At 37.5% G+C, this 13,540-nt stretch overlaps 1 protein-coding gene across 1 annotated transcript in view; it reads right to left on the bottom strand.

Moving 5' to 3' along the window:
• PLXDC2 (plexin domain containing 2) overlaps nt 1–13,540 on the bottom strand; it is a 283,574-nt gene that overhangs the window by 12,188 nt on the left and 257,846 nt on the right. Inside the window, exon 13 of the mRNA XM_052803968.1 lies at nt 3,071–3,231. Coding sequence (XP_052659928.1) covers nt 3,071–3,231 — 161 coding nt within the window. The remainder of the gene's footprint in view (nt 1–3,070; nt 3,232–13,540) is intronic.

Here is a 13,540-nt window from a genome sequence, read left to right as displayed (position 1 = left end):
TCACGAGTGGGATTTGAGATGAGTTATGTGAAAACCTGAGTGAGGTGGTAAGTGAATATTGGGTGATATCTGCAGAGAACACAAAGGGACTTAAAGCCTCAGATATGGGATCAGTTTATTATACTTTTCTTTATTCAGTAACCAGTCATGACTATAAACCAAATCAACTCAAAATTACTTACATAGCCCTTAACCTAACCCCCCCCCCCAAAATCTGACTGAAAATGATGTTTGAACTACAAAATCATGACACCGTCCTAGAATCTTAGATGTAAAAAGAAGTTTGTCTCTTAGTCGTGTTACAGTTTTGAATAAATGCTATATTTAATGTCAATATGATTCCTCTATAAAGTAGTTTCTTTAAAAGTAAACACAAATGGGGCAGGTCCCCATTCTTTATTTTACCCAGCCTTAGATTTGTATTAATTACCGATGTTAGATAAGCTGGTGCAGAACTTGATTTGGCTGGAAGACTTGATGGCAGACCACAGTGTGCTAGTAATTTTTTAGACAAGTGCATGAGGTAGCTGCCTGTCCATCTGTTGCATCTTGTTTTAACTGTGCAACTTGCTTTATTAATCAAGAGACTCATAAAACCCAGTATTATTTTCTGAAATATTTCTGTGCCTGTTTCCATGTCATGACCAAGTTCATGGCAATCCTCTTGAGCTCTTTCCCCAGAACAGTGACATCAGATCCACATTTCATTCATTTCCCATAAATAATGCTGCTTGTCTGCTGTGGGATGTGGGGTACCATGTTGTCTGTAACAACTTACTCAAATATTTTTCAATTGCACAAATACAATAAGGAATGCTTTTTTGTAACAGTGACTTATTTATATCAGTTATACCTCATTTTTTCTTTTTTTGTACTTCAGTTTCAAAATGCAAGCCTGAGAAGATTGTATTGGAAACATTTACATCCTATAGATCAGATGAATATAAGAATAATATATTCTACTTTTTATTTCTTGAATTTGTCAAACTATTTTTTTTCCTTTGGAAATTAAATGATTAAACTTCTTAAAAGCAATTTCATTTCCAGAATGGATTAACTTATTCTGTTCTTCTATGCTTATGATACCAACAATGGCTTTAAAGTTCTGAAATTTGTGGAAATGTTCTGAAATACAGAGTAATCCCTTTCTCCAGCCCTTGTGTTTTTACCACTCACAGAGAAAGGCCTCCCCTTCATGGCTAGAACTTTTTATAATTCTTGCTAAATAGCTGATTCTTCACAAGTATCACGATTTTCCTAGTAACCAAAAGAAGATGTAGTTTAAACTACGTTTTGCATAAATTTGATTTTGACTTCCTCCTCTCCTTATTCAATTATTTCTCCTTTTTTTAGAAAGAAAGATTATGTTTTTCTACTTTTTCTAAAAGCCTACATTGCTTGCTAAAAGACATTTTAGCTTTGACTGCATAGATAGATTAATGCCACCTAAAGATTAAATTCAGTGGAATTGGTCAAACAAAACTGATTAAGGCACCACTGTTTGCATGTGAGTATGATATCAATGAACGAGATAAATTAACATGCCATTACTACACTGAGAACAGAAATAAATAAATAAATGTGTGTTTTAATTTGGTATTCTTCTTAAAAAATGGTGTTGCCATTTACTTAGCCTTTTTGGACACATCATAACAGAAAAGAAACTTGTTTTTACTAGAGTGAAAGAACAGCAATTCAATCTGTGTGTGAAAAAAAGAAAGGGACAAATCCTTTTCTCTTGTACAAGGACTTCAGTGGAGTTTTGTCATCTACATCAATAGAGAACTGGCTTGTAATGTCGCATAGACATGAAAGAAAACTATTGATTTTATTACACGGATGCTGTTCCCTGATGGTTAACACAGTTACACTGCTTGAGCCTGGAATACCGATAAACAATTCATTTTGATTTCTGCCACTACTATTGCATCTAAGCAGTATATTTATAATAATATGTTTTTAAAGATGAATCATTGTGTTCATGTTCATGTCTCACTTCAATTCACACCGCTGTCACTAAGAATGAAAGTCGATATCCTCCTGGTCCAGGCTTTTACCTAAGCAATCCCTAGACAATCCCTAGAACTACTTCCAGTAGTTCTGCTTCTTCACTATTGCCCATTAGAAAATGACCAGGCTCTGAAAAGTAAGGGATTACTGCAAGTGGGGGTTATGAACAGCCAGCAGTTTCTTTCATGTTTAGCAACTCTGTACTTATCATAAGGTAGAGGAACATTGCTGAGTTGCAAAAAACACAAGTAGGTGTAGGAATTCATAGCTTTTTGTAGAACCAAACACCTATGGAAAATGTTCCTTTCTCATATTGTCATGTGCAGTGGAGTCGAGCTGACTAAATGTCACCATCTGCAATGTAGATGTCTGCACCTAAGGTAGCTACCTCTATTTGAGGGAGAAAAATGGTAATCTATCTAATCCTAACGGAGATGTCTCAAACAGGTCAGATGAATCATGGTCTAAAAGAGTCTGTTTCTCTCTACACTAATAAAAAGAGCAAAGGGAGATGATATTAGATTTAGATGTTAAAATTAGGTGAAAAGTATCTTTCCCACACTCTGAGGCAAAGTGTTAAAAGATTTCTACAAATGAATGTACAGAAGAGCTAACACAGGTTTCCAGCTGAAAACTTACTTTAAGTCAGCTCTTCTGGAGAATTAAGAATGCATACATTTTATTTTTCCACAGGAAAATAATAGAAAAAATATATGTCCTGCAATAAAATGCCAGTGCACATGAAAGCTAATGGAAAAATGCTACTGTGAGGAAAATGAAGGATAGGAAAGAGAGGTGGAGAGGTAACTGAGATACATCTTTTAGATATATGTCCTGTGTAAAAACCAAAAAAAGTAATAGCAATGGTAGTTAAAGAAGCAGCTGAGTGACAAACATGCTAAGAACAAAATAGTATCACCTGTTAGGAGAGGTTCATTTCTTCAAAGCTTACACTACGAAAATACTTTCTAGATTTAGTTAAGAAAGTTCTATTCTGGAGACCCCAATTATCCTAGCCAAGTGACAGGACTAGTGACACAAGATGTTACTTTTGTCTTACCTCTATAAAGAAGAGACTAGCTGCTGACGTTGGATGATGATACATATAGACTGTCACAAGGATGGCTGCAGCCACAATGAGGACCAGGACTAGAATGCCGACAATTAAGCCAGCATGAAGTGTTCCACCTTTCTTCTCTGCCGCACTGTCGTCTGTGGAAGCTGCAAAAATGGCACACTTATTAGCACAGTAACGTATGTCTTATCCACTCCATTTCACAGATGGCAATTGAGCATTTGCTTTTTCTGTGTTACATGTTCCTCAATTTCCACAGCCCAAGTTGGAAAAAGATGTTAGATTTCTCTTTCCCACAACTGAATACTCTCATAATCTTAATGAACAGACATTTCCAAATGTTTTTCTAATTCTAACTCAATAAACAAAATTAATATCCTTTCTTTTGAATGCAATCTGGACATTCTGAAGTTCTAATTACCATCATAATGAATTTTGCTTTGATTTTCTCATAAAACTATCGCAGTTGCCCTACAGACAAAAAGTACTAATTGAATATATTTTGAATGTTGTATTTTTTTTTTAAAGGTTCAAGTTGAGACATGCCACAAACCCTTGTGAGGTCTAGCTAATAAACACATTCTGAAAGCCTGATTCATTAGCTTGGAGAGGGGTTCTGAACCACCCTGTGCAACTGAATCAGACAGCCAAAAGTGTAACAGATGGATGCTAAATGACACTGTGATATTCTAATCTTGGTTTGAATGGAACACTCATCATACCAAAGAATTACAGAAGACCATCCATTTACTAAACTTTATACAAAGAGGCTGCTCACGCTATGCTTCCGTCAGGAGAAAAGAGGGCTGTCTCTGTCACACAAGCAACTTGTCAGCAGTGCTTCCAAATAAATGACTGAAAGTCTTTTAACAACACCGTTAAATCTTTGTGGAAAAAGTCTCTCAATAAATTAGCCAACATCCGTAGAATGGCTTGTGCTTGAGTGTGATTTCTACTTTGGACAACCTGGAATATCACAGCAAGCACAGACATGGTGATAAGCAATGACTCTTCCTCATCCTCTTGCATAAAAGGAGAATTGCTGTTCTACCCACTACTGCAGGCAAAACAGCAGCTCAGAAGCCCTAGGTTTAAGAAACACCAGAAGAGCACTGGTCATTTGGCTTCACAAACTTACATTGTTCTAATATTCCCACTGCTTTCTGCCTTTCTGGCAATCCTTCAAATCACCTCCATGCCTTACCCCATACAACACCTGTCTCTGGTCTTGCTTACGAGAAATTTTCTTTCAATTCCACTTTTAAATTTCCTCTCACCATGCTTGTTTGCTAGGCTGACTATGATGAAAATTGTTGATTTCAGCAGTCATCCTTTTTGTTGTGCCATCCCCTGAACTATTTGTTTGGTTGTCTTAGAGTGCCATGGCCTGTGAGGTCAGGGACTGTCCCTTTTATTTGTTCTTGGAAAACAGCTACTGTGTTATGGATACCACTTCAAAAAAGTTACTGTTATTGTTATTAATAGTAACAACAACAATAAAAACAACAGTAACTGCACATGCTCTTTTACCATTCATCAGATTGTGAGTAGAGCATTCCATGCTAATATTAAAAAAGAGAATTGGAAAATAAAAGAAGAAAGGTCTATTGATCCAGGTAGTGTTAAATGCCTTGTATGAGGGGCAATAAAAGAAAACAGGAATGATTAATCTCAGCGTAACAGCTCATGCATCCACATATGGAAGCACTTTTCTCACCAGATCAAGGAAGCCCTGTATGGTTCATCACCCAGCAGATTGCACGGCACCATTGCAACAACAGGGAGAAAAGGAAAATGAAGATGCATTATCTTAGCCAAGAGATATTTTTAACTATAACATGGAAGTGAATCTATGGGGGAAGTGAAGGGATTCATACACATTTCCACTGCTTTTGTCCATATTTCCTCAATCTTGAAGCAGGACAGCTGAAACCTCGCAGTGTTGCTCTGCTCTTCCCCATGAAGTCAGTGAGACAGCTTGTGGAGTAAGGAGCTTAGTAACAGAATCAGAGGACAAAGAAAAAGAACCTGATAATTTGAGAGGCTAAACTAGGACATAGGAGACATTAATGAATCTAATAAAAAACCCTTTGTTTTTATTGAAAGGTTCATGTGTGCCTGTTCACACAGGAACTTCAGTTTTAATTGTGCTGACTGTGGACATCAAGTTTGAGCTTAGGCATGAACAGGATCCAAGAACCAGGCCTCTACCTGCCTAAATCCTACAAAGGGATTTACTTAGCTTTCTTAAAGCTTAGTTCATGCTGATGTGTAGGAGCTTTTAAAAAAGAAAAGCAGTGTCAGTCCTATTTTCTTTTTCTCTTTTTTTTTTTTTTTAACACAGTACACATAGTGAAAATTTCCAGGCCATCCTTTACATTGCAGTGAAAGAAAGGAGATATTGCCTAGGATGTGGAAGATCTATTTTCAAATGTATTCCCACCCAAAGGGCACTTAAAACACTTCCTGGTAGTTATAGCGCTATGTAGCAAAGGATGCCAGATCCATGGAGGAGACAGGAAAGAAAGGTGACCCTGAAAAATGTTCCTCTAACTTTCAGGCAGCAGAGTCTTTTACTTGACATATCCATTAATTATTTATTAAATAGCTATTTGCTTTCAGCTGAGAATAGATGAATGTATACAAGCTCCAGTCTTAATTTCTGTTCATGCATTGTAACAATATTTAGTACTTGCACATATATTTCAAATCACCAAACAAATGCAAATTAAGCAATTGAAAGGCCATGAGGAAAGGCCTGCTTTATTGTACATGCTCTGGGCTGGGCTATTAATTCCCAGCGATAAGCAGTTAGTTGTGTGAGTCGCCCTATGGAGAAGTAACTGCTCCCCAGAAGGAGCAGAGGATTCATAGTTTGTCTGTCTCATAATTGTCTTTTTGACAGCTTCATTCTCTTTGACTCTTCCCTTCAATGCCACATCGGTGCATCATAAACTACTTTGTCACTTGTACACATTTTCAGGCCAATTTGCACTAAACAAGTAATTTGTATTGTCACTATGTTATGGTTGATGGCCGAACAACATATTCTGCATATTAAAAAATGCTGGACTTCAGCAAAGGTCCTAACCACTCTGTAAACGCCATCAAATGAATCCCCTTTGATCTGATATTTTCTCAGTGTTTAGCATCCAGCTTTGCAAATGAGAACGCTGTTTCTTCCAAATAACACAGGTGACAACTGTCTGCCCAGATTTCTACTAGTCTAGGGTTGAACACTGCATGGACATCAGTGCAGTGATCAGAATGCCAAATGCAAAAAATAATTAAATAGAAGAAATGCTTTTCTTAAATGACAACAAGTGTAAGTAACTTGTAATTTCCATAATCAAAATTCAGTTCATTGACCCCAGGGCTCAAATACTCATGAGAAATTGATTTCGTTCTCTTTTCACAGAGACAATAAACAGTGTTGTCAACTTTGAAAATACTCTCTGCTGAAAATTCAACTGATAGTTCTTTTAAAAAGCCACCAAGGGAAACAGTTGAAAAAAAGGACTGGGAAACTTTTTCAGGTGTAGAAAGAAATCTTATTAAGATTATCACAGCACATCTGCTGTTCTAGGCAAGACTAAACTCATGGGAGGATATTTGTCTTATAACCAATCCTTTCCCAAAAGGAGCTCTCTCAGTGGAACTTTTCCCAAACTTTCCTTTTTTTTGTGCTCGAAAAAGCAATTGTTACATACAATATGCTCTATATTTATAACTCCTCCCCAAATTCTTACATGCATAAAGCTTTTAAGCAGAAGGAGCATGTTAACATCTCCAAGGTTAGTCTGCCTCTCAGGTGCTGAATGACAGGACAGAAACAGCAAGTAATATATTTTCCCCAAATATAAAGGCACACAATACAAACATGAAATAACTGTTCTCCTGCTGGAATGCTGTTTAGAAAATAAAAGTGAAAACACAATAAAAACATTCTCATTATTTGCATGATAAACACATAAGGACTTTATCATCTTTGATTTTATATTACTATATTATATCTCTAGTTACAGTCAGGTTAGCTTCCTTTGGTGTAGGAAAAACAAAAAAACTCAAGGAATTATCATGAATGAAAATCTTGTCCTGGCCCATGGGGACTGTAATGCTGACTTTAACAGGAACAAAGGTGTGTACAAACTGGGACTGCCCTTTAGAGTGTTTGTAAACACATTGTGGATAGTTTCTCAAAATTGTTTTTCTCACTATTGCATATTAACCACTGAGGCCTGCAAAATAACGAAACATGTTGTTTTCTATTATCTAAAGTTAAGGTTTACACAAAGTTTCTATTGTGATAGTTTTATCCACAAGAAAATAAAATTGTGATACATACATGTACACCTCTCATGATATGAGATGGAAAAGAGTTTACTTACCAGAGATTAATATTTCTGTGAGGGCAGAGACACAAAAAATTTTTATGGTAAAATGGAAGAAAAATAGGTGAATTTCTGGTACTTCCTGGCTACTTTCCTTTATATAAAGTGACATAGAACCAAGGGCAAATGACAGACAAAACCCCATGTCATTCTTTTTTACTTTGACATTTTGATCAGATGGTAAAAGCTCCAATTCAGACTCACTTCTTATACGCACATGCATCTTTAAGGGATAAAATGCAATACCTTATTTAACCCTCCTGACTGACACAGCTATACTAGCAAAGCCAGGGATATAGATGACCTAAATAGCAGCAATCAGCCTAAAGATGATTGCTCAGTACTGAGCTTTGTTCTTTTCTCCTGTCTTTTTACCAGAAGAATGAATTTTCATGGCAAACCTCTGCATTTGTCACAAAGAGATAGAGAATGAACCCTGCAATTTCTTCTCATATAGGAATGCTTTATGATAAAATGAGTGTTTGCTGTTAGGTCACATGGCAGCAAGTGGATGAATTCTTAATGTTCATCAAAACCCATGATTTTTTTAGCTGGTTGGTCAGATGAATATGAAATTATCACATGGGTATGAGAGCATCTATGCAGCACTACTGGTACAGAAATGCTGGTTTATTAAGTTGACAGTGTTTCTTGTATGGTCTTAGTTTTATGGCAAAACAGGTCTGGAAACAAGTGTATGAAAACAGCTCCTACAGATGAATCAGACTAGAAAAACGTGTAGGTTCAGGTATAACCACATCTGCCATAGGGATTTATGCACTGTTTTACTTGTATGAGTATGTACTACATATATTAATCATTACAGAAACAGAATGTGTGATAATATTTTCAGAGCCTCCATGCTGTCGTGGTTTAACCCCAGCCAGCAACTAAGCACCACGCAGCTGCTCACTCACTCCACCCCCACCCAGTGGGATGGGGGAGAAAATCGGGAAAAGAAGTAAAGCTCGTGGGTTGAGATAAGAATGGTTTAATAGAACAGAAAAGAAGAAACTAATAATGATAATGATAACACTAATAAAATGACAACAGTAATAATGAAAGGATTGGAAAGTACAAATGATGCGCAGTGCAATTGCTCACCACCCGCTGACCGACACCCAGCCAGTCCCCGAGCAATGATCCCCTACCCCCACTCCCCCCAATTTATATACTAGATGTGGCGTCACATGGTATGGAATACACCGTTGGCCACTTTGGGTCAGCTGCCCTGGCTGTGTCCTGTGCCAACTTCTTGTGCGCCTCCGGCCTTCTCGCTGGCTGGGCTTGAGAAGCTGAAAAATCCTTGACTTTAGACTAAACACTACTTAGCAACAACTGAAAACATCAGTGTTATCAACATTCTTCGCATACTGAACTCAAAACATAGCACTGTACCAGCTACTAGGAAGACAATTAACTCTATCCCAGCTGAAACCAGGACACATGCAAACGCCATTTTTTAATAGTCTAGGTGTTAACTGCAGAACTTCCTTTGCATTCCCCAACGTACATGTTAGGTAATGACTATTTTGGTACTGGCCATGATTTTGAAGCTGTAGCATGTCCAGCTATATAAAAATACATTTATTGATAAAAGTAGATTGTGCCATACTATTAATACTAATGCAAAACGAGTATCTTGTTCTTACATAAAAAACACTATCTTTCAAATACTAGCTTAGGAAAGTCAGATATGCTTATATATTATTATTACTATTACTGTAAAATTATTATAGAATATTATAGAATCACAGAAACTTGATGATCCTTAAAGAACACAGCATTTAGGTAACTTAAAACTTGCTGTGACAACGTAATACAACTTTTTTTATATTGTTCACAGGGATGCCATCAGACACTGCAAGGTTTGTAATTTTGTAAAAAATATCGCAGTCTGAAGTCCTGAGCTGTGGGGGAAAGTGAGATATACTGAAAACTGATTTCTTAGCTGCCCATTTCTACTTCTTGGTTGGGTACTGGGTACTACTTTTGCTAGTTATATAAGTTTGATATATAATCAAAGGTGTGTACTGCTTAGGATAGATGCTATTTGATGTATCAGAAATCTATGATAATATATATCTGTCCTTTTTAAAGTCATCTATGCAAGGAATCAAGAAATTTTCATCCCTCTCCAAGCTTTATTTCAGGGTAATAAAACTGTGTGCCAGTGACAGTGCTGGAACATTCTGACATTTGGCAAATCAGCTGAATCTGGCAGGTCAAACCCATCTCTCCTCTCTACTATCCCTGTTATCCGATACACTACTGTACCTATGTTAATCTCATTTGACCATCCTTTCACCCACAACTGTTCTTCTTCCATAGCCATCCTTGGACTGTTATTGATCTGGTTCCTCTCATTCAGGAGCTTCAGGGTGTCTGATAGCTGTTTCCACATGAGAGATCTCTACAAGCCATCTGGTGACACCTCCTCTCCACGTGCTTCCTCTCCTCTTTGGGCAGCCAAAGAGCAGAAACCCTCTCTTGCTGCATGGTCTGGGGCTAACCTGCACCTACAGATCCAAGTTCACTTCACCAGTCCTCCACCCTATTACATATGTCTTTTCTAGCCTGGAAGCTGTATCACCCCATTTGTATGACTGCGGGTTTGAGTTAATATGCTCCTGCAAAGAGGGAGGACATAATGTTTAGGACAGCTGAACACAGAGGGTTACAGCCTACAGTGAGGTCCGTAGAGTCACTGGATTTTCCCCCTCTTTTGGGGCCCCATTTCCATCTGGAATGTGAGCCTACCAGGAGACTGCTTGTTTTATGGGGCAGGTATATGGTTCTCCAAATTTAAGCTTTTTTCCTGTACACAATGCAGATTCCTGAAGAGATGATTAATGACCTACATGTAGTGACTGTGGGAGGGAATAAGGGAATGTACAGTTGGAAGGATTCTCCAGAGGCTCAGAGGAATCTCTATAAAAATGTTCTCTCTGCCTCTTTTAGGAACAGCATGATTTGGACTTCTCGGCTTCTTCGCTGTAATGGAGTGTGATTTTCTTGATTTGTGGGTTCATTCCCTTAGCATTTGTTAACATTTTTAAGTTAAGCTATTGCTATACTTTTCTTGGTTTCATGATGATTTATAAAGTTATGGCTCAGCTAATGCTTTAGAAATTGGTTTCTGATTGCGTGTAAGGAATGAAAGGTGGTCTTTGTGTGAGAATATTACAAACTGTAACCCACAAATTCTGAATTCAGTATCTGGCTTTGCTATCAATTTTCTGTAGGACCCAGGGCAACTCAGTAAGTCTTGCCAAGATTGATCAACTGCTTAGTGCAATAAATGGATGAGAGTGCACTAAAATCAAATCCCTCTGTTTATAGGATGACAGCACTCTAAATATGTTAGCTAAGGACTTTCATTCTTCTGCTCTAAAATATCACCTAACGCTACAACAGTTGTCATGTAGTAATATTAGTTTGAGTTGCTTGAGGACATGTAAGCCATTACAATACTTAGTAGCATCAAACAGTGGCCATCATGAAGCTCAACATTGTACCATATTATACCACACCATTTGGCCTGGCAAGGCAGCTGAGTGTTGCTAAATACAGAAGAGCAAACAGTTACCAGATTACAAGAATTTCAATCCAGTCAGCCCATTGACTCCTCTAAACCCTACTGAAAGCAAAAATAAGACCATCAGGTCAAGCAGGCTGTTCCTCGTTAAAGCTGTGTCTAATGCTTGCAGAGTTACTTACCCCCCTCCCTTCCTTGCCTTTTGGAGACAGAACAACTTCAGGTACTTCAAGTTCAATGCAAAATGTACAACTATATTAGTCGTCTTTCACTTGACCTTCATTTTTCCCATCCTTCACAGTGACCCATGCACACCGATGTCAAAGATGAGTAAGCAACGCAGAGGAGATTGCAGGAGGCTACCAACGGCAACTACTGGGTTAACTCCATGTAGAATAGGAAGTTAAAAAGACAGAAGATCACGGGAGCTCTGTGTGCCCTAGCTGTCACACTGCCACAGCACTGTGACAGCAACAGGAGCAGATAAGATAAAATATTAAGTAACGCAGCCTTGTCTTAAAAGTTTATCCAGTCTATTACATTTAGCCCTCCATAAGATCTCCATTTAGATCTACATGTGGTTTTCACATAAACCCTTTGAGCTGGTACAAAGTCCACAAATTGTACGTGTTTAGCAAAATCAATTAAATGCGTGCCTTTACGGTAAAGTAACGACAACTGTAAGAGTAGATACTGTATATCATTTTATATATGGCTTAGAAAACTAAAGAGAAACTAAACTGGTATAAGTCAGACTTCAATATAAGTTGAAGTGTCTGCACATAGTTTGATCTGGTTAAACTAAACTGTTTTAACATCATACTTCTTTAACCTAATGTGGTATATAATGCCTAATATGATGTAAAAATGCCCTTTTGTGCTAGAGGCAGAAAGTGACATTTGCTTTCTAGGAGATACATTCCAGTGCCACTACTTTGGAAAATGTCTGCCATTATTTGATTGACTTTCTGCAGATTAGATTGGTGGTTTTTACATATTTTGTGATGACAGCTGTAATAAGATGATGACAGCAAAACTGGGATGCAGTGGAGATGCAAGAAATTCTGGAAAAGACACAAATGTCTTGTTCTAAGTAACATTTAAGCACAATCCAAACTACCACGAAAGAAACAGAAAACAACACAATTTATTAATGCTACCAATTTACATATCCTAAGAATAAAGATTATTAATTCATGTTTCTATTTTTTACCCAGAATGGATTAAGTTCAGCACTTTTCATTTGTATTTGCTTTAAAAACCACGCACGTAGCCCACTGGCCACTGCATATAGTATGTAGAATACCTTTCTTCCTGTGGCTGATGCACAAGGAAGATGGGAATATTTATATCAGAGGCTGTTACTTTTCCAAGCTTATTTTCTTGGCTTTGGAAGGCTCCATTTCAATAAGATAGGTGCCAGCAGGCACTGATGTAGTATCATACTGAACACCAGCAAGGCTGTACAGGCTTTCATTAAGTCACAAGATTTCCTGAGAAGGAAGAACTTGAATTACACTGGGCACATCATTTCATGTTTCTTACAGCGACATACTATGGTAGATCCCACACTTTCTCCTAAGAATAATGCTTTCCTATTCTGAGTGCTACAGCTGAACTTTCAGAAAGCAATGAGCAGCGTTTAGAAAATTGCTTGGGGTCTAAAGTTCAACTTTGATCATGCTTTGATCATACTGAAGAAAACAAGAGAGATCTCTAATATATCTTAAGACCTGTCTCTAACTAGTGCTGAGAAGAGACTGCTGAGAAATGACAGAAGAGGAACAGCTTGGAAATGTTCAAGGAGAAACAGAGAATAAAATCTGGACATGTATCAGCATTTCCTAGCTTGTAATCGACAATTGTGAAATACAATACATGGGAAGACTCACTGACTTATTTGAGTTATATTTTATTTGTTCCCTTTGGAATTTCCCCCCTACCTAAATAAAAGAAAAAGGGTAAAAATTCTGATAAACTCTGTTTACAAGGCTCTTTCTGGTTTATTTGATAACCAAGGTGGCTAATTGTTCTTCTTGAATCTACCTTTCTTCATATTCTTATCCTATCAACATATTCCTATCCATCACCACCTATTTTGCTTATCTCTGTGTTCTGATACTTTTCTCTTTTATAAGCATTTTTTTATACAAGCACAGCATTTAGTAAAACATAGATAAAGTAAACTTTATGACAAGTTGTCTCCAAGGAAATCTTTTCTTGCCTAAAATTGTATGAAACCTGCATTTTAGGAGAACATCAGCAGTTTCGAGTAGGTGGAACAGACAGAAGTAAACATATAATTACATAATCCATAACCTAATCTCAATAGGATTTTTGCAATAATGGTAAAAATCTTAAATCCTCCCTTATTCATGAGAGAAGAGTGGAAGAATAGGCCTGATTCTTGCCCTGCTGGGTTTCTGGACAGGAATGGAAACAGAACACATTAGCTAGGATACCCTGAAGAGAATTAACGTAAGGAAACCTTGGGTACCTCCAAGTAAGATGCCTACTTTTAGCATG

The sequence above is a fragment of the Harpia harpyja genome, chromosome 1 (genome assembly GCF_026419915.1).
Source record: "Harpia harpyja isolate bHarHar1 chromosome 1, bHarHar1 primary haplotype, whole genome shotgun sequence".
NCBI classification, from domain to species: Eukaryota; Metazoa; Chordata; class Aves; order Accipitriformes; family Accipitridae; genus Harpia; species Harpia harpyja.
The sequence above is the reverse complement of the archived record's forward strand: the minus strand, read 5'-3'. Positions and strand labels throughout refer to the sequence as shown.